Source organism: Mastigoproctus giganteus, chromosome 3 (genome assembly GCF_048544385.1).
Source record: "Mastigoproctus giganteus isolate SK-2022 chromosome 3, ASM4854438v1, whole genome shotgun sequence".
Classification (NCBI taxonomy): Eukaryota; Metazoa; Arthropoda; class Arachnida; order Uropygi; family Thelyphonidae; genus Mastigoproctus; species Mastigoproctus giganteus.
Window position 1 is genome coordinate 42,869,664 of NC_143577.1, and position 27,401 is coordinate 42,897,064.

Sequence of the window (27,401 nt, forward strand, 5' to 3'; positions counted from 1 at the left end):
GCCACTGAAGAGTCCATTGATCTTTACATATTCTTTGTATTTTCATTTTGTAATCTGTGACGGGTACTAGCGAATTTGTTGGGGCTGGGCTGGATGGATTTTTGGCAGCGTCATCTGCAATTTCATTCCCTGGTATTCCGGTATGGCCTGGGATCCAGCAGAAGATAACCTTTTGATCATGCTCTCTAAGACGTATCAACTGTGTTTTGATGAGCTTTAATAACGGGTGAGTAGGCGGGGAATTGTTTTGTAATGCTAATACGGAACCTTGCGAGTCTGTGTATATTATGCTCTTTTGAATTGACTTATGGAAGATATTTTCTAATGCAAGCTTGATGGCATATAGTTCAGTTGTGTAGCTGCTACACTCTGTCGGAAGAGATTGAGAAATGATGGTATCAGGGAGTACCACTGCTGCACCTGATCCACTATCAGACTTCGATCCATCTGTATATATTTTTGCGAAGTCAGGATAATGTTGAGTATGTTCAATGTGTAGCTGTCGGACGGTAAGGTCTGATAGAGAGTGTTTACCCCACTGATGGAAATACTTGTCACAACATGGCATGATGACGGACCATGGATGGTCAGGATCTACAGGATCTCGCAAGATTTTATCGAAGTGTATATCCCAATCTTCTGTTAGGTGTTTTAGCCTAATACCAGCAGGCCGAACTGTCTGTGGTTTGTTTCTATACAGGGTCATATACAGCGGATCATGAAGTATTGACCTATTAGGATGGGTATACTGGCTTTGGATCTTGATTGCATAGTTTAACAGCAACATCTTTCTCCTGATATTTAGAGGAGGTTCATGGGCTTCAATATATAAACTTTGCACTGGAGATGTTCTGAACGCACCTAATGCTGTTCTAAGAGCTGAATGTTGAATTGGATTGAGGCGAGATAAAACACTCTCCCTAGCAGAATCAAAAACAGGCGCCCCGTAGTCCAGGCGTGATCTAATTATCGTTCTGTATAGGTGAAGAAGGGTGTAACGATCTGCTCCCCATATTGTCGCTGATAAAACTCTGAGTATGTTCAGTTTCTTTTGACAGTTTGTCCGGAGATACTCAACGTGTTTTTGGAAGTTTAACTTGCTGTCGAATAATAATCCTAGTAGGCGAACACAATTAGCTATTGGAAGAGGATGGTTATTCAAGTGGAGCTCGGGCTCAGGATGCATATTGCGTCTGTTACAGAAGTGTATGGCAGCAGATTTCTGGGTGGAGAGTCTATAACCATTTTGTGTCATCCATGTCACGATGCGATTAATTGATATTTGTAGCTGGCGTTCAATATAATGCGTTTTGAGAATGACAGGATATTGAGAGATCATCTGCGAAAAGGTACGAATCTACAGTTTTCGGAATGAGTTCAATTATATGGTTCATTCTCATTGCAAATAAAGTCGCACTGAGAACCGACCCTTGCGGAATTCCTTCTTCTTGGGTAAAGATCTTAGAGAGGGTTCCCCGATAACGAACTTGAAAGGATCTCTGGTGTAGAAAATTTTTGATAAAGTATGGTAAATTACCTCTCAGGCCAAGAGAATGTAGATCTTTTAAGAGGCCGAATCGCCATGTAGTGTCAAAGGCTTTCTCAACGTCAAGACAGACCATTACGAGATGTTCCTTCTTGACGAAGGCATTTCTAATGTTTGTCTCGGTTTTGATCATGAGATCCAGTGAAGATCGATTTTTCCGGAATCCAAATTGGTTGTTGTGAATCAAATTTTGGGACTCCAGGAACCAAATGAGACAGCGATGTAACATTTTCTCGAGGGTTTTGCTTAGACAGCTGGTAAGGGATATTGGTCTGTAATTTTGCGGAACAGAATGATCTTTACCGGGCTTTGCAATTGCTAGTACATAAGAATGACTCCAGGAACTTGGGAAGGTATGTTCGGAAAAAATTCGATTGAAAAATATAAGCAGTAGTGAGAGTGATCTCTGATCCAAATTTCGCAGCATTACATAGTATATCCCATCTGGGCCAGCAGCACTGTTTCTTGAGTTGTTAAGGGATTGTTGCAGCTCAAGCATGGTAAATGCTTTATTATAAGGTAATGCGGAATTGTCAGTGAAATTTAGTCTGGATTTCTCTGCAATTGTTTTAAGTTTTTGAAATGTTTGATCATAGGCGATAGAAGAGGACAACTGAGAAAATGTGGTTCCGAGTGCATTTGATATTTCTGTAGGGGTAGTAAGCTCCTGTCCATTCCAGGTCAGTAGTGGGGTGGATAAAGGAGGGAATTTACTGTTTAAACATTTTATTTTTCTCCAGATTAATCTGACATCAGTATTTTTATTTACTGATGAGGCGAATTTTATCCAATTTTCTTTTTTCGCTTTACGTCTGATGAAACGGGCTTTTGCTCTGAGACGTTTATAACTAATAAGATTGGAGGTGGTTGGGTGTTTGCGGAAAAGGTTCCACGCTTTGTTTTTCTCTTTTTTCGCATGATTGCAGTCTTCATTCCACCAGTAATTTGTTTTTCGTCTATTTCTTACTAGATATTGAGGAATGGTGGCGGATGCAGCTGACAGAATTTGATTTGTGATGTGCTCAGTAACACTGTCGATGGAACAGGACTGAATAATGTAGTTGTCAAATGATATGTGTGCTCTGTATTTTGTCCAGTCAGCTCTTGAAAATTTCCATTTCATTGGATTTTCTGTTGGGAAGGAACAGGATGTTTGAATTTTGCAGATTATGGGATAGTGGTCACTGCTATAAGGATCGCTTAGAGTTACCCACTCTATACTTGGGAAGAGGATTGGGGAACAAATGGTAAGGTCTATTGTAGAAGTTGAACCTGTAGGGAGATGGATATATGTGGGAGTGCCAGTATTTAGTAAAGTTAAATTTTGCCTGTCTATCAACATTTCAATAAGCTTCCCTCGTTTTTCTGATATAGGGGAACCCCATATTGGATGGTGGGCATTAAAATCTCCTAGGATACAAAAGGGAGATGGTAACTGCAAGACAAGATCTTCGATTTCTTGAAAGGTATATTGATGATTTGGTGGAAGATAGATTGAAACCAGTGTCAGTGTGATACCATTTACAACGCGAGCGGCAACAGCTTCTAAGGAGGTTTGTAAATGGATGCGTCTGGAGGGGATGCTTGAATCCACGAGTATTGCTACTCCTCCGTGAGCACTGTTAGTGACAGCTCTGTCTTGTCTGAACATAGTATAATTTTTTATTTTGATTGAGATCTGAGGTGTCAAATTCGTTTCCTGCAAGCACATTGCAAGAGGTTTGTGGTGGTGAATTAATTCATGGATATCATCGATATTACTGCGAAGGCCTCTACAGTTCCATTGGATGATCTGTTCCATTATTTAGATTTGTAAGAGGGAGATGAATCCGTCTGCTTTTTATAAGTGGGTTGTTTGTGGCGATCCAGCTTAGGTTTTTCTTTTCTGGGGAAGTTGGGGCGTGCTGAATTATTGTAATCTTCCATTTCACCATCTGCATGTAATTCAAGAAGGTCTTGGGTAATCGTATCATCAGTATCCATCCTTGTTGAGGGTGGTTGATTAACCTCGACAGGATCTGATTTTTGTAGTTTTTCTGTTACTTGGGTTGTGACCTGGGTTGGAACCGTAAGAGGTGTATTCATACATTGATCTACTGTGTTTGGCTTTGATGTAGGCTGGGTCGATAGAACTGATCGGGCCCAGTCTGCAATCGATTTATCTGGAGAGAGTGACACTTCCGTCTGACATGCTACTGATTGGTGAGAGTGGATAACCGAGGCATAAGAGCTATTTGGCATGATCAGTTTGATTTGTTTCCTAGCTTCTTGATAGGAGACTTTATTTTCAGTCTTATATTTTTGTATTTTCTTGCCTATCTTCCAGAGATCACATTCTTTAGAGTATGCTGGATGGCTTCCCCTGCAGTTAGGACACTGAGGAGTTTGTGCTTTGCATTCTGACTGGGTATGAGTTGTGGAGCCACAGTTTGGGCATGTTGGAACGCCACGGCATGCTGTCTGGGAGTGTCCAAATTTCTGGCATTTGTAGCATCTTAAGGGATTTGGGATAAAGGGTCGAACACGGCAATTTAAGTAACCTGCTTTGACTGATGCTGGTAGATTCGGTGAATTGAAGGTTAGAATTATGTTACGTGTTGGGACTAAGGTACCATCTTTTCGTATCATGATTCTTTTTGCTTGAGTTACATTTTGTGTCTTTAGTTCCTGTACTATTTCTTCTTCGGACACGTTCAGTAGATCCCACTCAGTAATCACTCCCTTGGACGAATTCAGGGTGTTATGTGGAGTGACCTGTATTGGAATTCCGCTTAAAGTGGTGAGTTTCAATAGTTGATCAGAATGTCTTGGGAGAGAAGTCTCTATTAGCAAGTCCCCGGATTGGAGACGTTTCACCATTTTTGGTGATGCTGCTGCATGTTCCAGACATCGTTGGATTATGAACGGGGAGAGCTTGCTAACAGGCTGTGCTGACAGAGAATGGATAATCAGGAAGGCTGGTGATTCCTGTCTGCCTGCATCTTTTTTCATTCTCTTCGAGGTAGAGAAGTCATGGTCGGGTTCATGATTGTCATATTGAGCACTCTTGGGCTCTATACGTGGAAATTCATTGGTTTCCATTACTGCTCCTTTTAGCCCCGAGGGTTGATTTATCCCCCAGGTTACCGGCCCCGCCACGTGGAGGAAGGAGCGGTGCCACCAGTGACCAAGCGATAAAAGTTAGTGGTTAGTGTGTTAGAAAAGTAGTTATATATACAAAAGAAAGGTGTCTTTCCTTTCTTGTAGGAGGCTTCCTTCTTTATTTAACAAGAGCCAGAAAATAAATAACTTTGAAAGTAAAGCCTTTGAAAATCTCTTTAACAACTTCTCTTTGGAAAAACGCTTTCAAATTCGCTTTGTAAATCGCTAGATCACTCGCTTGGCACTCGGGGCCCTTGTTGATCAATTCGGCCCTGGAGAGAATGTGTAAGGCACAAGGGGTAGAATTTTTTTTCAGCCCGGTCTGAGCTTGTTAACAGGAGAGACTTCTTCTACAGGGATGGGGTATACTTAAATAGAAAGGAGGCAAGAATATTTGCTGATGCTATCGAGGCAGTGTTAGGTGGGTTGGAAAACTGCTAGCTTGGGGAGATACACAGCCTAAAAGTCTAACAGAGGCCACAGGCAGAGACAAAAGTGATTCTTGCACTGCTTCTATTGGAATGAGCAACAGCATGGAAAGCAAGGCAATGGAGATATCCAGGACTGTTGGGATTCAGTCATTGTGGAACAAATAAATACATGGGCTGTGTTAGGGTAACTAACAGTAGAAACAGGTGCATGTATACTTGCATGAACACCAATGCCAGGAGTATAGTTAATAAATTTGATAAGCTTGAAGTGCTAGTCAAGACATCAAAGGCAGATATTGTTGGGATATCAGAGACATGGTATCACACAGATATAAGTAGTGCAGAAATGGAATTTGGGGAGTACAATGTGCACAGAAAGGATAAACAGGACAGGAAGGGAGGAGGGGTAATGCTGTTAGTTAAGAAACACAAAATCTAAGGAAGTGCATCCAATTGATGTTGGTGGACAATGCAATGTTGAGTCTGTTCGGTGTGAAATAAGCACTGCGAAAGGAAAAATGAGTAGGTTTGTGTTATAGGCCCAATGAATCTGATGAGTATAATAATGAGCAATTGTGCTGAGAAATAGTGGGCCAGTAAATCAGAATATCCTATAATGGGAGATTTTAACTTTCCAGATATTAACTGGGACTTGTAGGTTGGTCACTCGCACACTAGCAAGACTTTTTTAAATTTATTGGATGTCTGTTTTCTACAGCAGCATGTTCGAGAGGCAACAAGAGAGAGTAATACTCTTGATCTGATTATCAGCAGTGATTATTCAATTAAAAATTTGAAGATAAAGGAACCACTGGGTGACAGTGAACACAATGTACTGATATGGGAATTACTTAAGGATGTAACTACCATCAAGGCTAAAGGGAAGGGCTTTTGCTAAGGTGACTACAGGGGTCTCAGATAGTTTTTAGATTCTGTACAGTGGGATCAACTGATGATGTTACCAATGTTGAATTCTAAATGGGAAGCCTTCAGGGACTTAATCTTGGAGGCTACTAGGCTTTTCATTCCAACAAAGAAATACTGTTCAAGGTTCAGGCATAAATGGAAGTCAGATGAATTAATGAGGCTTGTGGCAGAGAAGAAAAATGTATGGGATGCATACAGATTATCAGGTGACACAGAAGCCTATGGCAGATATAAGCTTGTCTGTAAATCAAGTCACAAAGGAGGTTAGGCAGGCGAAGGCAGATTATGAGAAATCTTTGGCAAAGAGTTCCTTAATTATGTAAACTCTAGAAGGAAAGGGATGAATAAGTTGTTGTTGTTGTTGTTTTGGTTTTTAGGAGCATTAGCAACTAAGGCCATATTGCTCCGGGAATATGCGGTGGTCATTCCCTTGACCTTTCCGCATCCTCCGTATTTGGTGGTGACGGGCTCGAACACGGGTCTAATCAAGAAGCGTGTGCTACACAGTGCTGCTCCTTCCCACCTGGCTACGGAGGCGCCTGGATGAATAAGATTGGACCACTTAACATAGATGGGTTGACTATCGATGATCATACTCGGGTAGCTGATAAACTGAATGAGTATTTTGCATCGACGTTCACACATGAGGTGTTATTCAATGAGGGGAATGCCAGTAGTTTATCAAACTAATAGGGAGCTAAGTGATTGTGTAATATAAAAAAAAAATTAAAAAATAATGTAATAACTGAGAGCAAAGTAGAGGAGAAATTGTTGAAGTTAAACATAAGGAAGGCAAGTGGAGTGGATGGGATCTATCCAGTTATATTAAAGAAGGCAGCAAAAGAAGTAAGCAAACCCTTAGCCATAATTATGAGAGCTTCCTTGGACTAAGGGGGAGGTCCCCATGGACTGGAGGTGTGCAAATGAATCAGCAATTCACAAAGGGGGTTCACAAAAGGTAACAAAATAACTATAGACCTGTTAGTTTAACTTGTGTTCTGGGGAAAATAATGGAGTCACTGGTTAAAGAAGCATTGCAGGATCATCTAGACGAGAATGCAGTAATAGTTAAGACACAGCATGGGTTTGTTAAGGGAAAGTCTTGTCTGACAAATTTGATAGGATATTATGATGTGGTTACAAAGGAACTGGATGCAAAAAATAATTTTGATATCATATATTTGGATTTCAGGAAAGTTTTTGATACTGTTGCACATGGAAGACTGCTGTACAAATTGGAGAGATATGCCATTAAGGGTAAGTTGCTACACTGGATAAAGGGATGGTTGAGTGGGAGACACCAGAGAGTGGTAACCAATGGACACTGGAGTTCCCCAGGGTTCGGTGCTGGGCCCATTGTTGTTTTGTTTATTCATCAATGATATTGATGAAGGCATAACAGAATTAATGTCCAAGTTTGCAAATGATACAAAGGTTGGTAGGGTTGTGTTTTTTTGTTCTTTTTATAGGAGCATTAGCAACTAAGGCCGTATTGCTCTGGGGATATGCGGTGGTCATTCCCTGACCTTTCTGCAACCTCTGTATTTGGTAGTCACGGCATCAAACCCCGGTCTAATCAAGAAGCATGTGCTACACACTACTGCTCCTGCCCACCTGGCTACGGAAGTGCCGGTAGGGTTGTTAACGACAGTATGCTACTCCAACTGGATCTAGACAAGTTGGGTAAATGGGCTGAGAAGTGGCAACTGAAGATTAAGATTGACAAATGCAAAGTACTGCATATGGGTAGCAATTACCCAAGAGAAACATGCCAACGGTGTGGTACTACACTCAGGGAAATGGAAAGTGAAAAAGACATAGGGGTAATTGTGCAGTCAAATATGAAGTTTGCTGTGCAGTGTAGACAGACTGCCAGGGCAGGTCATGGAATCTTGTCAATGATATATAGGAATTTTACTAGCAGGGACAGGGAGGTGATTATCCTGTTGTGTAAGGCAATGGTCAGACCACACCTAGAGTACTGTGTACAGATCTGGAGGCTTCATTTTAGGAAGGATGTAGAGTTGTTAGAACAAGTACAAAGGAGGGCAACAAGATTGGTGAGGGGAACAATGGGGTGCTCTTATTAAGAAAGGCTTATGTTCTGCAAATTGCAGAACCTGGAGAGTAGGCACCTGTAAGGTAATCTGATTGAGGTGTACAAGGCCTTGAATGGGTTGAGCAAGCTGAATGCTCATGGGATTCTTCCTCTTGCTCAGAATAATCACCTGAGAGGGCATAAATTCAAATTGAGGAAAGACAATTGTAGGATAGATGTGCGGAAGTTTGCCTTTAGCCAGCAGGTAGTTGATTGGCAGAACAGACTTCCATCTTTTGTTGTGAAAGTTGATAGTCTAAATAAATTTAAGGCTGAGCTGGACAGGTATTTGGAATGAATGGAGGGGTGAAATCGGAGCTTTTTTTTTTTTTTTTTTTGGCTGATGCTGCATAAGCTTGCTTTCTGGCATCGTATGCCTCTACTAATGCTAAAATGGCTACTATTTTTCCCATCTTTTGATTACCTCTGATTATTTATTGTTAATTTAACTACATTTAAGTCATTCAAACCATATTTTACCACAAAAAAATATACCTTTTCATTTTCTTGACACTATACTTTACTTGAAGTGCTAAAGTAATAAGGCAATCTTGATTGACTTCACATCTAGCTGGCATCTCCTTTTGAAAGTACTGAAACCATAAAAACAATTGCCATATATATATATATTAATATAAAAAGTAAATTTTCAAAAAAAATTTGTCAGCTTTTATAAGCTAATAATTAAGAACTGCCTTTAAATTAATTGCATGAATACTCCATGATAAAATTATTTATTATACATACATTCACTTTATTGCCCAAAAAACAATTTACAAATAAAATTACACATCACAAAAGAAAAGGTATAAGTAAAAAAAAAAAAAAAAATCCTTTCATCCATTGCCAACTGAAAACCAGTACAAAAATGTCTGACAGGACACATCTGAACATTTGAACCAGCATGCAGTCTCATCCAATCTCCGCACAAAGTTAAGCCAACATTTTCTTCTTAACTCTGAATTAGATATGCAAAAATTTGAAATATCATCAAAAAATAATTCAAAATTGTTTATTTTTTGCCACCTATATTTTCAATCTTTTCTGAACATAACTGTGCAAAATCCATGTTTTGTATTAAAATCATATATTTTTAATAATTTTTGAAAATTAAAAAACTCACTTTAGACCTGTCAATGAGTAAATGCAAATTTAAAACCATGTGCTTCAATGAACACTGTGATTAGTCACTAGCATCAGTAATAGGATCCACTCACTGATGAAATATGAAGTGCACACATTAACAGTGATTCCAGATGATGCATCAATATCACAAAGCCAGAGAGTCAGCAATTGGAAGAAAATGTGCAGCAGTAGAGTGAACTTGCTAATCAATAGACGAATATGACATGTCAATCAACACATGCATATAATTAAGTTTAACTTAAACATGATTTTTTTTTTTTAATTGTGCAATAATTACAGACATTTCTGGAATTTTCTGTGGAGAATTCAAAGAAAAAATTTTCAAAAAAAACAGCAATTAAGAATTTCATTTGTGTGAACAGAATAGATGAAGCACAAATCGCTGAAATATTGTGTCGAATCAAACCTGTGCAAGTGATTCAAAGTTAAGAGACACCTGTTGCATAGGCAATGCTTTCCAGAAAACTGGATCAATATTCCAATCAACAAAAAAACCTGAGCACAATATTAAAAAACGCAGTTAGAACATTTCTTTTTCCTAGATCATGAGAAAAACAGGATTCCCATGCAGCAAATAACCAAGAATTCTCCACTAAGTAAAATCCTCTATGTATACAATCATTAATATTAGCCAGGTTTAGTAACTGTCTTCACACTTAGAAATTCCCATAATGCTTTCACCGAGGGAACATTTAATCTGTGACCTGCAGCTGTTTTAACGATGTTATGTATAAACGTGAAGAAAATCTTTATCAAATTTTATAGAATCATAAGACTTTTGTACTAACATTGAATAGCTTTGTGATTTGGAAGTACTTTTATCTGTGAAAACGCATTCTCTACTACATTAACAAGTCTAAATTAAGATCCAAATTAATGGATAGTCAATCTTGCATGGGTTTTATGTATCCACACAACATCTTTAGAACTGAGGTGATGGAAATAATCTTAAACAAAAACCCAATTCCATAAATCACATGCTAGCAAACTCTGAACTTAAATTTTTATATTTTTTTGTTGTAATACTACAATTCATAAATATTTCTTTGTATTATTTTCAATCATTTAAATTTATGATCAATATTACATTTGCTTTCATTTTTCTTTACAGTTAACATAAAATTTTGTGTTACTTAATTTAAAAACTACCATTCAAGGTTTCATGTGAAAATTTGCTAACTTTATATACATTTACTGCCAATTAGATCAAAATTTGAGAAGTGTTGTTTTCTCATATGCAAGTATATATCAGTGATATCATAGCATTAATCCAATATATGGTCCACCCACAATTTCTGTCGTCATATTTCATCAATAAGTCTGATAGATTATGCAGCATTATGGCTCACAACTGAAAATTCAATATTCCAAACTCAAAATGGACTTAATACTGCTGCAGTCTGTTGCAGATGATCAAATTAGGCACAAGTCACATTAAACAATGAACTCCTTGAAAACAAATTTGTGATTAGCCACTTTTGCCATGTCAAGTTTAAAATTCCAACAAGCTCTAAGAATCTTCCCTCTTATCAGCTGAAAATTAATCCTTAAAATTCAAAAAATAATTTAATTTAATCTCCAAGAACTTAATTTCCAAAATAACAGATTAGCACTTGCTCACCAACACAAGGATTTGGGACAATAAGACTACAAGATAAGCTGAATATCATATTTTGGCTTCATCAGGTTACTCTTAAAATCAAAACAATACAGATAATTCATCAAATCATTTATATCCTTATAACAGAAGTAAAAGAAGATAAATTCAAATCGTGTGCTCATGATGGCTGAACCCCCCACAAAAAATCATCCATATAAGAAATGTAATCCTGATTATTTTGCAAAAAAGGAAATCAAAATAGTAGGAAATAACAATGCAGAACGCTTGCTCCCTTAAGGAATACCTATTGTAATTCCATCAGTATTCCTCAAGGGAATATCAATGAAAATTGCAACAGAATTACAATGGCAGACATTGGAAAATAAAAATAACCTCTCAGATAAAAAAAACGACAATACAGGATCTCCAATATCAAAACAATGCTGTAGGATTGCCAACAAAGGAAGAATACAAACGGAATCAAAAGCAACATCAGAGAATATCAAGCGTAAATCAACTTGCCATTCCAAGCTAAATGAACACTTTTCATTAATTGCTGAAGACAAGTAAAGATCAATCTTCTACTTATGCTGTTAAATATATTTTCAACTGCCAAGCAAAAATGATTCAATAAAGGTTTCAACACCATTTCACAAACTTTCAAAAAAAGAGGAACAAATTGAAATAGTATTATAGTCAGCCAAACCCTAGGATTGAAAACTTTAGGAATCAGAACTAGTCTAAGTCCTCCATACTCTAGGAACCAGCTCTAAACCTAATGCCTATTTATACAAGTGTGACATCACATAAAAAGAAAATAAATAGACACAAGTTAGGGATTAAATCAAAACAAACTACTGAATGATCATAAACGTTTAATAATCTTCTTTAACTCATCATCAGAACACTCAACCAAACAAATCTTGATATACAACAATCAAAAATTCCTTAAAATCAAGTCTGATCAAAAATAATCTCACTTTCAAACCATAAGAACATTTCTGAACATCTCTTATGGTTTTAGAATTAGCTTATATTCAATTCATTGGAATATAACATATTATTAGGAAATGAGATGCTCTCCAAAAAGATCCTCCTACCAGAGCTAGCATGAACAGCTACAAACCTCTGAACTGTAGATCTCTTTGCTATAACAAGACAATTCCAAAGCCAAAAAAAGAAATTGTGTGCTGTTGGACAAGAAACTTCTTGAACAGCTAAAACACTTGTTGATTCTGCTTATAAAGCATTGACAAATCTTTAGTCTACTAAAGTTTGGAATGTGCAATAACTTTACACACCGTCAACATTGACCACTGCAGCAAATGCCATGCCAACCAATGGTATGACCAAAATGCAATGTCATCAATATGGAGAACCTTCAAACAATTCCATGGAAAGATTCTAAATAAAAATCCTACCAGATTTATTTTAACATACTTTGGCACAGTATACAGTTTTAGTCAGCACTCTATCTTTGACCACAGAAGAACCAGAATCACTCAAAAAGGCCTTGATGGAGAAAACAAGGTGAAGATGATCAGAGTTAAAATAAATCTCACTCCAGTCTGAATTTCTGATAAGTCATAATTCAAGAACACTATCCTATATACAATCAAAATAGGTGGGGAAAAATACTTTATAAAAGCTAAAATGCTTGTGTCACTAATAAAACTGATGCAGTTGCAGAACTGACAAAACTCACCAAATTAAGATCCCCTAAAATTACAACCTTCTGTGTTTTATTACAAACACCAGATAACCAGTCTAATAAGCACTTGCACAAGTGGGGACACAAAGATAATTCTAAAAAAAAAAAAAAAAACACACAAAACAAATTAGCTAAAGAAAGACACACACCACCACTACTGCTCTTTCAAATTCCACAATGACATGCCAACAAAGTATGCAAACTTCTCACACAAATGGACCCAAATCACAATCTGCCAGCCAGGGTTCTGAACAAACAATAAAATTATAATTCTCACTAAAATAGGAAGCTTATTCTTCAACTTCATACATCCTGATAATTAACCTAAGTATGTATACTCAAAACCTTTTTGGAATAATTACCTCTGCCAAAATTCGGGGAAGCTTTATTAACCTTAGGGGAAAAAAATCATAGAGAGCTAAATCCAGTGAGCATGGCAGATGGGGGACCATGATGGATTGCTTCGAAAGCAATTTACAAATGGAAAGTTTCGAGTGTGCAGAACAGTTGTGATCCAAGCACCAATTCTGCAAAGCCCACCTTTCCAGCCATTTTCTCCAAACAGCATATGCAATTACCATAAAATTGTTTTACATTATTCCTTGTCGACTGTTTCACCATGCAGGACAAATTCATAATGAACTAATTAATTGAATTAATTCATGCCCTCTGAGTCAAAAAATAAATTAAGCATAATCTTCACATTTTATCAAGATTGTCTTGCTGGGGGAGATGGAATCTTCCATTGAAAAATTTCAATGCAAGATTCTGCATGAAGCACATTGACACAGAAAGCAGCAAATTCTTGCATGATCCTAATGTGCAGCACTCACTGCTCTGTTTGATCATCAGTAAGGAAGCAAAGCACAAACTTATTTGAAACATATTACATTCCCAAATATTATGTTAAAATTGATTACGACATAAGAATTACCACTCGCACCAGCAATTTTATGAACAAAACGTCAATCACTCCTGATGAGGTGAAGAATTGAATTTTTGGTTCTTTTGAAGTTTAAGAGCAGCCAAAACAAGGACCAATTTTTTTACATACAAGTGGCCCTCTAAACTTTGCAAACCATTGAGAAGTCTTTGAATGACATACCACATCTTATCTTAAAAGCACTCATGCAACGTATACTTAGATCTAAGAAACCAACTACTCCTAGACCTCCACACTACATCACTTCGGCCAGAAACCAAGTTATTGGAATCTAATGATGCCTTCGTGCACTGACCAGTTATGCCAACGAGGTCTTTCGTCGTCGCTGGCATCACCTGCAACTCCCGAACACTACTCCTGGATAACCTCCTCTAGACAGCAACTGATACCCAGCACCGGAAACTTCCAGACATGAAACTGCAAATGGCGGACAGCCCTGTCGACGCCGCTCCGTGATTCTCCATTGTGACGATCCTGGACTCTTTAATTTGAACTTTACCTATTCTCTTCTTCCTACCCACAGTCTTTCTTCAGGACTCCCACAACTGCACCTAGCACTCTTCCTGCTCCGTTTTGCCTGGGAGGATGCCTACGCTCTGTCATCCTCTCTATCTTGTCTGTCTTCCACTTTCCTGTCTCTTCTCTGCTCTTTCCTTGGCCTTCCCCACTCTCGCTCCTGCAAGAGTGTGGACGGCCCGTCAGATGTCTTTTACTCCCTGGTCCGGCTCCTCGTGCCAGTGGACGGATGCTGGGAGGCTCCTTCCTGGTGATCGCGCCTCCCAGTAACGAAGAGGCCAGTCAAACAACACACTACTCACACATAACCCACACTGACTGGCTTTGCTATGTTAACAGAGTATTTAACGCGGATTTGTGGGAAACCACGGGAACCGCATAACAAAAAACACTATGTCCACTATATCTTATCTTAAAAACTTTTTTTAAGATTTTGTGGATTTCTGTTGCATTCTTGAAATTTTACATAAAATTGCTCATTTTATGCAATGAAACACATAACATCTATTCAACATTTGCTATTTCTGAGTGACTCCAGATAAAACAGTGATTTATGCATTACTGTCTAGATGAGAATATGTTGCAACAAGTCACAACTCACTACAATGGCACAATTTCAATGTACAAACTCAGACTCCAAACTTTTTGATATCAGCAATAGTGCAGCAAAGTGTACTATGCAGCATCTTATTTCAGATTTTAGTATTTGCTGGATTCAAAGTCTAAACAGTAACTACTCTGAAATTTGTACTTTGTAGTTCTTTCATAACTACTTCAACTCAGAAGGGACCAAGGTTAGGTCATCATCATCACCCTCAGGTAAGCCTGCTGGGCCTTAGATTTTAAAGTCCTTTGGGATAGTTGGTTAAACCACGATTGCTGACTTGGTCAAATAACGAAGGGAGAGTTTCTGGAATAATGATCTTGGAGTGTCAGAATGCTATTCTGACACTCCAAGATCATTATTCCAGTGTCAGAATAGCATTCTCCAGACTAATTCCATAATAGTAACTAATTAATGCATATTATATGCTGTAACTGGTAAATTACACGTTGTCATGAAATCTTTTTTTCACTGTCTGATTATACAGGGTGGCCATAATTTAAAGTATCCCTATTCAGAGCTCTCTGTAGCTCTAAATAATAAGCGGAATACCACCAAAATTAGTAAACTATTCAAGGCATGGGGAGAAGCATTCCATGAAAAAAAAAAATTAGTTCAAAAATCTGTCAATAGGAGATATGGCACTGCACAAGAGGAAAGACATGACAAAGTACCAACAAATAAATAACTAAGACAAATCTTGATGAAATTACAAATTTTTATTTGTGCTCTTTATCTTTGCAAAAAAACAAAGAAAATGAACTAAACTGCCGAGGAAATGGTTTTACAGCTCCAAACTCATTCCCAGTTTACTCCCAATGGTTGATGATGTCACTGATGGTGGTTATCGCTGATGGTGATTATCGAATTTTTGGTCCAGAACAATGGTAATCGATGTGATTACCATTGTTCTGGACCAGAAATTGCATTCGATGCACACTGTGCTCGACTGCAGAATGCAACATCTCTGGAGTAACGTTCTGCACATGCTGCATTACGTTGTCCTTTAAGACAGCCAGGTTAGGAACACTTCCTCGATAGACATTGGCCTTGAGGTGACACCCACAGAAAAAAATCACATGGTGTAAGGTCTGGTGAATGTGGTGGCCATGCAATGGGAAACAAACGACTAATGACTTTCTGCAGTGATGCTGGAGAAGCTGCTGTACTGATCATGCGATACAAGGAACCTCATCTTGCATACAAATTCTCATCCAGGCATCCTTTTTGCTGCAGTTGAGGAATAATGAAACTGCTCAGCATGTGTGATGATATTTTTTTTTTTTTTTTTGATTTGGTAGTTGTTGGCGCATCGGCTTCTGTGGCCATATTGCACCTCCCAAGGTTTTTGCAGTACTCTGATCCAACCCCAAGGCGGGAATCGAACCCGCGACCTTTGGGTTGCCGGGCAGGTACTTAACCCACTCGGCTAGCCCAGTCGGCAAGTGTGTGTGTGTGTGATGATATCTTTGTGCTGTAACGGAATAGGTGGCAGCTCCTGCTGAGTGCAATTCCTCGAAAAAGTATGGCCCTGGGTAGGATGAAATTTGAAGTCATATCACACCAGACGGTGATTTTTGGCGAGTGCAATGGGATTTACTGAATAGCATGCAGCGCTTCTGAAGCACATATTCGACAGTTTTGAGTATTGACAGTCCCATCGAGATAAAAGTGGGCTTCATCTCCGCAAAGAATGTTCATTGGTCAGGCATCATCCGCTTCCATTCTGGCCAAAAATGTTAGAGCAAATTCCATTTGTTTTTCAGTATCATCTCTTTGCAGCAGCTGCTGGTGACTGATCTTGTATGGATAATAATGGATTAGTTTTCTAATTCTTTGGAAACTAATGGATTAGTTTCCAAAGAATTTTCCATACAGTGGAATAGGAGACGTCCAATTGTCTCGCTACTCCCCGTACGCTGCTACTAATTCCAGCAGCTGTATCTATGGATTGGTCGACGATAGCCGCTGCAATTTCCTCTGCTACCCGAGGTGAAACAGGCTTCCTTCCTCTTCCAGGCTTAACAACAAAAGGACCCAGTTTCCTCAAATTTGTTAATTATCCTTCTAACTGCTGCAGCTGAAAAAGGACCTTGACGTAACTTCTTACAGCATCTAAATTCACGCTGAGTGGCTGCTGCATTGCATCCATCAATGTAGAAGAACTTTACAATGAAAGTGCAATCAGGCAGAGTAGTAGTAGTGGCATGTGATGCAAGTGTATGAGCTTATGCAACATCAACCAAAAAAAAAAAAATCACACCATTGCCTCCAAATGCCTGTCCAGTTCCTCCTTAAATTTATTTAACCTATCAACTTCCACAACGACAGATGGAAGTTTGTTCCAGCAATTAACCACCCACTGGTTAAAGGCAAATTTCCACACATCTATTCTACATCTGTCTTTTCTTAATTTGAATTTATGCCCCCTTAGGTTCGTAATCTGAACAAGTAGAAGGATCCCTTCAGAATTCAGCATGCTCAACCCATTCAAAGCCCTATACACCTCAATCAGATCACCGCACAGGGGCCTAGTCTCCAGCCACTGAAATTTGCAGAACTTAAACCTCTCTCTTGGTAAGAGGATCCCTTCATTCCCCTCGCCAATCTTGTTGCCCTTCTCTGTACACGCTCAAACAAATCTACATCCTTCCTAAAATGAGGCCTCCAGACCTGTACGCAGTACTCAAGGCATGGCCTGACCATTGCCTTATACAGAGGGACAATTACCTCCTTTTCCCTGCTAGCAAAATTCCTATATATCATTGACAGAACCCCGTGACTTGCCCTGGCAGCCTGTCTGCATTGCTCAGAAAACTTCATATCTGACTACACAATTACTCCCAGATCTTTTTCATTTTCTACCACCTTAAGTGTAGTACCACACAGTTGGTACGTTTCTCTGGGGTTACTTCTACCCATATGCAGTACTTTGCATTTGTCAAGGTTAAATTCAGTTGCCACTTCTTAGCCCATCTGCCCAAATTATCTAGATCCTGTTGCAGTAGCACACTGCCATTACTGTCATTAACAACCCTGCCAACCTTTGTATCATCTGAAAACTTCAACACTAAGCCTGATATACCTTCATCAATATCATTGATAAATATACAAAACAACTGAGGACCCAACACCGAACCCTGTGGGACTCCACTAATAACATTAGTCCACGAAGAGCAGCACCCATTAATTACCACCCTCTGTCTTCTCCCACTCAACCATCCTTTTATCCATTGTAGCAACTTACCCTTAATACCATTCTGCTCCAATTTGTACAATAGTCTTCCATGCACAACAGTGTCAAAAGATATCCTGAAATCCAAATATATGATATCAAAATTATTTTTTGCATCCAGTTCCTTTGTAACCACATCATAATATCCTATCAAATTTGTCAGACAAGACTTTCCCTTAACAAACCCATGCTGTGTCTGAATTATTGCTGCAGTCTTGTCTAGATGATCCTGCAATGCATCTTTAACCAGTGACTCCATTATTTTACCCGGAACAGAAGTTAAACTAAGAGTGAGACGCATTGTTAACAGTAAACTTACAGAATACACTTGCGATGTTCGTGTTGTGCCTTTACCGCTCTCTGCTGCTGGTAAAATTAAATTAACTCAGATTTATGCAAAATTTTCTGCTCTCTTGGGTATCTTATTTTTTAGTTCGGATTTAAAACTTTAGTGCAATTCAGTTTCTTTGTTTTTTTGCAAAGAGCACAAATAATTTGTAATTCGTTAAGTTTTGTCTTATTTATTTATTGGTACTTTGTCTTGTCTTTCCTCTTGTACAGTGACATATTATCCCCTATCGCCAGATTTTTTAACTAATTTTTTTTTTCACGGGATCCTTCTCCCCATGCCTTGAATAGTTTAGTTACTAATTTTGGTGGCATTCCACTTATTACCTAGAGCTACAGAGAGCTCTGAATAGGGATATTTTAATTGTGGCCACCCTGTATATTATTGGCTATTCCAAATTTATGTTCCACAACCTGACTGATATTAACTATGGTGCAGCATGTCAACTTACATAAATCAACTACAGTCATATTGCTCAACACATTCAAAGTGATCTAATTTCCTTAATTTCCTTTCACAAACAAATTCTCTTAAAAAAATCAAAACACTTACATATTTAAATTACCCTGACCTTCTTTTAACAACAAACACAACTACTATACATAGCACTGAACAAATTATTTGACAACCTGTAACAACAATGGTGTGTTAATCTCCAACTGAATTATTAATTTTATTTACAAAAAAAATAATGAAATTAAACTATTAGAAGTATATCTTTATTATAAAAATCAAATATTTAAACAAGTGTCAAAAAAGATGATAGTCCAGATATATTTTTCCACCTAATGTTGCAAACACATACTTAAATAAACAGAGTCAGCTGCTTTTAGGCTAAACACAAAGAGCCACAAATCAATGCCTTTTAAGTGCATATCATTAAATATGATAGTATGAACCAGAGCTAAAATACTCAATACATTCTACATTGATATCAATATTTGTAAAAGAATTAGAAAACAATTAAAAAAAAAATCTTACATTACAGTAAGAAATAATTAATAATTAAAAATCAAATGAAAGCAATTAAAACTTAGTAAAAAAATTAAACAAAAAAAAATTGCAAAATGATTGTTCTTCCTGAAGCTGACAATGCTTTGACCGTATGTCATGATCGCAGGAATGAAAATTACCAAATAGGGGGTGAGCATGGAACTTAAATAGGGATTATTTGTCTTCGCGCACGAGTGCAAAGGACCACGAGTCAGAGATTAGATATGGCCAGTGAACATTAACCGAATTCTCATGTAATTTAATTTCGATGGTCTCTGCAATTAATAGCCTCATATTTTGACCTCGTTAAATAAAAAAAAAAGTAATGTTTTTCATTAACGGCATGAAAGGCTAATTCTGACGCTGCTGAACGAGAAGCATGAACTGAGGCCACGTGTTGATTAACACGAAAATTCAGAGGAAACCGCGTAGAACCCTGATAAGATGAGTCACAATCACTCAAGAAATGTTGTATACCAAGTCATTTACTTGTGTTGCGAACGAGGAAAGGACTGAGTGACTGTTCAGTATAGCGTATAATTTCCGTATTGGTCCGGCTACAATTTTAAATTCAGTATCTCTAAAGAATCTGTTAAGTTGTTTGTGCCACTGTTCAACATATGGGACAGAAAAAGTATTTTTTGATGTTACTATTGTTGGTTGGTATATTTTTTTGTATTCTATCCTTAATTTGAACCCTAATTCTGTCTATTGTAGCAAGTGGGTAACCCTTGTTTAAGAATCTGCTGGTTAATATTTGTATTTCTGAGTCCAAAGCAGATTCCGAAGTTGAATATTAATACACATTCAGAAATTGATTAAAGATAACCGATCTTTTGTAGGTGAATGGATGATAGCTGCTATAATGTAGAAGCATACCAGTGTTTGTAGGTTTACAATAGATGTTAAATTGGATTTTATTCATGTCCCGAGTAAGCGTGAAATTTAGAAAATTTAATGACTTATTATCTGTATTTTCCCTCTCCAATGTAAATTTGAGTCTAGAACGAATATTATTAAACAAATGTAAAATGTCTTAGATAGTGCTACTATCAATAATGACTAGAACATCGTCTAAATACCTCCCATAGTATGTAATAAGGGGTAGAAAAGGCGTCAAATGTATACATTCGCAAACTGGCTGAAATATTCGGCGTTAGACCATTGTGCTTGTTTGTTTGTTATTTGGTTTTTAGGCGCATTAGCAACCAAGGCCATATTGCTCCGGGGATATGCGGTGGTCATTCACTGACCTTTCCGCATTCTCCGTATTTGGTGGTGATGGGCTCGAACCCCGGTCTAATCAAGAAACGTGTGCTACGCACTACTGTTCCTTCCCACCTGGCTATGGAGGTGCCAGACCATTGTGCGTATGTAGCACTTTCCACATCGCATAATACAGTTAAGCTTGTCTTAAGATCTCTGTATTCTAATATAAAAAAAAAAAAAAAAACTTTTCCCAAATTAGGAAACTTCGTGACAAATTAAAAAAAAATTATCTACATCCTAATAATTGGTCTGTATTGAAGACCTCCATATATTTGCAACGTGAAGCACAGGCCTCAGAAATAAAAAACAGACACGTTAACAAATTGAATACATTATCGGGAAGGTCAAGACATGTTCATACTAGTTCTAACACATTGTCACGAGCTTGCGACCAACTGCATATGAGTTGTGTGACAATCCCCCCACATAGGCACAACGATCTACCGCAGAATACTTCAGCTAGTTCGCGAACACCCCCTTGCCCAACATTCAACAAACCGACATATCAACAGGTTACAAATATTTCCTCGTATACGCTATCACAGGACCAGATTTCACTTTTATCCATAGGATTAAATTACAATTTACCCCCTTGAAAACTAACTAAAAACAGTGCGTAATTGATATTAAATTTGGACTTAGTAATGTTCCACAAAGAGATTTATTTATTCAACAAGTTACCCAGGTGGTGAATAACATAAAAGAAATGCGAGTTTCTAAATTGAATACACATGACAGTTCAGCTTTACGTGAACTTCGGGAAAATAAAGACATTATTATTCAGAGAGCTGATAAACGAGATACAGTGGTTAATACTCAATAAACCTGATTATATTAATAAGTTACAGTCAGTTGTAACAGATACCTCCACTTATCTTGAAGTAGAACCGGCACTATTTATCAATCAATACAATAAAACGTTAACCACGTATTGAAAAAACGACTACATCACTATGGCTCAGTTAAAGGAATTGAAGGCCAGAACATACACTATCCCTGCACTTTTCAGTCAGGTAAAATTACATAAGACTGGATTTCCTATTTGGCATATTGTTTCCTACAGAAACACTGCATTTTCATCCTTGGCCACACATGTATATAGCATTATAAAACCTTTTAGACGGGCGATACAATTTGGGATTAAAAACTACGATAAGCTATTTAATAACCTTAAGGACTGTAGACTTGGTGGTAATGAAAATTTATTCTCACTAGATGTTACCTCATTATATACGAATGTAAACGTTGAACACACATTAGATATTCTTTGGGATATGTTAAATAATAACTCGATACAGATTAATTATACCAAGCTTTCTATTAAGGAAAATTTTCACTTAATTAAACTCTGAGTTGAAGCCAACTATATCACCTTTTGAAAAAAAAGTTTACAAATGGGATTAAGCCCGAGCAGCCTAATATCGGAGATCTATCTGTCAACAACTGAATGTATACATTTGACACCTTTTCTACCCAGTATCACATACTATGGGAGGTATTTAGATGATGTTCTAGTCATTACCAATAATAGCACAATCCATGACATTTTACATTCATTTCATAATATTCGTTCTAGACTCAAATTTACATTGGAGAGGGAGAATATGGATAATAAGTCATTAAATTTTCTAAATTTCACGCTTACTCGGGACGCGAATAAAATCCAATTTAACATCTATCGTAAACCTACAAACACCGGTATACTTCTGCATTATAACAGCTATCACCCGTTCACTTACAAAAGATCGGTTATCTTTAATCAATTTCTCAATGATTATAAATATTCAATAACGGAATCTGCTTTGGACTCAGAAATACAAATAATAACCAGCAGATTCTTAAACAGGGGTTACCCACTTGCTACAATAGACAGAATTAGGGTCCAAGTTAAGGACAGAATACAAAAAAAATACACCAACCAACAACGGTAATATCAAAAAATACTTTATTTCTATCCATATGTTGAACAGTGGCACAAAGAACTTAACAGATTCTTTAGCGATACTGAATTTAAAATTGTAGCCGGACCAATACAGAAATTAAACACTACACTGAACAATCACTCAGCCCTTTCCTCGTTCACAACACAAATAAATGACTTGGTATACAACATTTCTTGGGTGATTGCGACTCGTCTTATCAGGGTTCTACGCTGTTTCCTCTGAATTTTCGTGTTAATCAACACGTGGCCTCAGTTCTTGCTTCTCGTTCAGCAGCGTCAGAATTAGTCTTTCATGCCATTAATGAGAAACATACTTTTTTTATTTAACGAGGCCAAAATACTTAGTGTCAAATGTAATTATGCGAGACTTAATTGCAGAGACCGTCGAAAATTAAATTACATGAGAATTCTGTTAATGTTCGCTGGCCATATCTAATCTCTGACTTGTGGTCCTTTACGCGCATGTGCAAATACAAATAATCCCTATTTAAGTTCCATGCTCACAACAGTCAAAAAGAAAAGCATTGTCAGCTTCAGGAAGGAAAATCGTTTTGCATTTTTTTTCGTTTGATTAAATTTGTACTAAATTTTTTAATTGTGTTAAATGAATTTTCAATTGTGCTTGTTTGATTTCTAATTATTGTTAATTATTTCTTATTGTAATGTAAGATTTGATTTTTTTTTTAAATTGTTTGTTTTAATTTCTGGAGAGTATCATATGGAAGTGTTCTACGTATCATATTGAGGTAAACTCTTATTCTTTTACAAATATCATTAAATATGTATGATGGAGAAAATTTTTAAAAAAATTAATTTATCTATAATTAAAAAAGTTTGTACTTAAAATAACAAACTTGAATAAATATATAAAAAAAAAATCCTTAGCCTTTCAGAAAATCGAAAGATATCTAGGGAGATTCCAATCTGTCTATTGGAATCTTTCCACAAATTAGACCTGGCAAGTATGAACATGCAATAGATAACGTAGTGACTTTAGTATGTTGCTGGAATAGCATACTGATAAAGATCTACTGAACTCACTGAAGTCTTAAACACACACAGTAATAAATCGCAAGTCTTAAAAAAATAACACATGCTGAATACTATAACTTTCTGTAAGATATGATATAGTTAAACTTGTCTCTCAACAGTCAGTCATGCTATAAAAATTCTCCAACGCAATTTTACTCACCCTTAACATGCCCTCCATGTCCAACTGAAGCAAATCATCTCTACAGTGCTGCAAAATGGCTACAGCAATTCTAAATATCATTTCCATACCCTGTATTTAAATAAATAAAATCTCACTTATTCAATATACTTCCATATAAGTTGATTGTTCATTGCATAGTTAGTTATTAACTATCACAATGGCTAAAAACAAAAATTATTTTAAATATTAAAGTTTCCCAGATTGCAAAATTGGTTAGGTTTAACTGTTTCGTAGTTAAACTATGCTCATTTAAAAAATGAGCATAGTTAAACAATGTTTTATTTTTTGTAATTAATAAAATCACTTTCACTGTTATTTATTTATCCTTCTACATTTATAGTGCAATATACCATAGACTTTGTCATGTTGTCATCAGAGTAATCTTAATTCATTAGAGTTAGGAACACTTTGTAAAACATGCTATGGTAAAAATGCAAAAAGCATATTTGAAAAAAAAAAAAAAAAAAAAAGCCTTATTGTTTTATATGTGAGAATGACAGACTTCTGGATTTAAACAAGAAAAAGCAATTAATATAGTTTCTAAATGACAAAGTACAGACTGCTGGTTAAAAATAATACATTAAAATACTACATTAGTAATGAAAAACCATATTTTATTAAATTGAATGTACTGATTCAAAGGCCTTTACACAAATTTTTGCACAAAACGAAATCAAGTAGTTATGGAATTTGTACTGAATCTGAAATCATTTCACGATTCTGATCAATATCTAACATTTAATTGTTCATCCTATTTATTTCTTGCTTATGTGATTTTTATTAAAATATACCAATTTAAAAATAACACTGTCTCAATGTTAGTTAATCTGGAGTTTTATGGTGTGTGAGTAGCTAAGGTCATAACATGCCAGTATCCAAGGTTCTCTTTACAATGCATGCACGCTGTTCTTGCCTTATGAGTTCCCAGGTTTACGAGTTTTTTTTTTTTTTTTTTTTCAAGTATCAAGCATCAACAAAATCGAAAATATGAACATTAATTGCATGGTTTGAAATGCCGTATTTATGATTGTTTAGTATTTGTTTATTGCAATAAACAAATACTAAACAATCATAAATACGGCATTTCAAACCATGTGCGTAGCTATACAACACAGTACTACTGTGTACTGTATTGTATACCGTGCTGTAGTAGCTCTGTATTGTATACTGTTATGTAGTAGCTCTATATTGTATACAATACAGTACTACTACAGCAGAGGTACAAAATGGAACAGAAGTGGCTGTTAATATTGCTAACTAATTGCAGCTTGAGGTTTCTACAACTGACACTGATCTGCTTCAAGGACACAATGGAGAGCTCACAAAGAAGACCTCCTTGAAATGACAAAATGTGAAGAAGCTGAGGAAAAAGAAGATTTAATAGCTGAAATTCCTGTTCATTCCTTCACTCTCAAGGGACTTGGCGAAGCTTTTCAACACATAGAAAAGTAATTAAGATTTTCAAGTCACAAGATCAAATTTCAAGCACACTAGAAAAGTTGCTACAGATTTAAAAAATACTTATGCATACTTTGTGAAATATATACAGAAAAGAGAAGACTGTCTTGGAAATGAACAATGCTTGAAGCATTTCTGAAGAAGACGATTCCTTGTGCTTCCAACAAACCAACAAGTGCCAAGCCAAAAATGAGTGATGAATAATGAACCATCAATGAGAGTGCATTTAGTGATGATAAAGAATAAGCATCCTTAAACATCTATGACATAAATAATTTCTTTATTAGTTTTAATTTCTTTGGGCAAATAAATCATTGTTTAAGCATAAACTAGATTTATTGACCTTTATTTAACATTACTATGGTCAAATTTCATTGTTGAGAATGTAACCCCTGTTTTTAACATTATGTCTATGGGAAATAAATTCCCGCTTTATGAGCGCACGCTGGGAATGAATTAACTCGTAAGGTTGGGAACTATCTGTGTGTGTGTGTGTGTGCGCGCGCGCGCACACGCACACACACACACACTGGTGTTCAAAGAAAGTGCATCACCTAGGAATTTCACATTTCTAACCCTTGTTCTCGATGGTATGTTACTTTAATGACTAGCATCACAAATAGAAATATAAACAAAATATATTTATTAATAGTTAAGGCAAAGCTAAGTAATATTTGACAGGTTCTCTCAAAATATTCTAAAATTAGCATTTGCAACCTTTATAATAGTTTTAGTAAACACGACAATTATGGCTGAAATGTTATCTAAAGCCCTCAAATTTGCTTCATTTTATCATTTTAAATGGAAAACAAAATGAGGAGTTCACCAGGTGCAAACTAATATTTAGTTGAACCACCTCTGGACCTGATGACAGCAGCACACCGTTGAGGAGTTGACAAGATCAATTTCTAAAGATGATCAACACATAGTCTGTCATTCCAAACATGCATTATGGCTTCCTGAAGTTCACAAAGGGTCTTTGGTTTCTTTCTGGCAACTGCAGATTCTACACGATGGCAATGGTTCTCTACAGAATTCGGGTCCAGGCTATTTCCTGGCCAGCTGAGAGTTGTAGTGGACCGTTCTTCCAACTATTTTTTCACCTGTAACAAATGCAAACACATTACTGTCGGCGAACCTCTAATGCAGAAATGAAGCTAAAGTAACCACAAAAGTACCTACTTACACCTTTCGCCCAATGACAAGGAGCAGAGTCGTCCTGAAAGATGCAGTTACTTGGCAGGTTGAAATGGTCTCTAATTGGTTGGCAGTTCCAATTTGCCTTCCAATATAGCCAGGTATCCATTGGCATTTATGGAACCTTTTATAAACTGCAGGTGACCTACTCCACGATACGAAATGCACCCCCATATCATTTGGCTGGTAGGGAATTTCACTGTAGACACCATACAGTCTAGATGATATTCTTCACCATATCTACGGTGAATCGTTTGTCTCGCATCAGAGCCATGCAGGTTGAATTTCTTCTCATCCGAGAAAATAACTGGACTTCCACTGCTCGGGGGTCCATTTGACATGCTCCTTACACCAAATTAATTGGGCCTTTTTCATTTTTTGTGTGAGGAGGGGGCTTCTTCTTGGGACGACAGGCTACAAGTCCATTTTTGAAGAGGCATCTTTTGACTGTTACTGCACTTGCTACCACTCCTGTATGTTCTTCCCATTCTCTTTTCAGCTCAGATGAAGAAGCTTTACGGTTTTTAAGGCATAAGAGCTTCAAAATGCGGTCCTGTTTTGGCATAGAGACTCATTTGCATCCGGTTCGTTTTTTCCTATCAGCAGAACCAGTATTCTTGAGTTTGAAAAGAAATTACTCACTGTCGACTGATTACAAGACACTCTATAAGCAATATGATGAGAAGAACATCCTTTCCCATGTAAAGCAACAATAGCACTTTCTTCGTGGCGTCAGTTGCACGTAACTCGCCATCCCAACTCAAGCAAGGAATGACTGAACTCTTGCAGAGCATGCTTATATAGCTGAAAGTAACAACTGATGCAATATTACGTCATCACCTATGCATGTCAATCTTATCTGATGCAATCTGTAAGAAATATTACCACATACATTATTTGGACGACCATTACAATTTTAAGGGGTGATGCACTTTCTTTTAACACCAGTGTGTGTGTGTGTGGAGGTATTATGTTTTTTGTCTTGTCCTGTTCCTGTCTTTGTTATTGTTATTAAAAATATTTTGATTTTAATTTCATTAACATTGCCATTATTGACTTAAACACATGAGGCAATTGTCCAG

At 37.0% G+C, this 27,401-nt stretch overlaps 1 protein-coding gene across 2 annotated transcripts in view; it reads right to left on the bottom strand.

Annotated features, from left to right (window-relative positions):
• The window catches only part of LOC150087906 (ecotropic viral integration site 5 ortholog-like), a 293,698-nt gene that overhangs the window by 96,309 nt on the left and 169,988 nt on the right, over positions 1-27,401 (bottom strand). For both annotated transcript variants that reach the window (XM_090369261.1, XM_090369262.1), the window contains 2 exons: positions 23,644-23,733; positions 8,639-8,736 (listed from right to left, as the gene is read on the bottom strand). In XM_090369261.1, the coding sequence (XP_090225387.1) occupies positions 8,639-8,736; positions 23,644-23,733 (188 nt within the window). The remainder of the gene's footprint in view (positions 1-8,638; positions 8,737-23,643; positions 23,734-27,401) is intronic.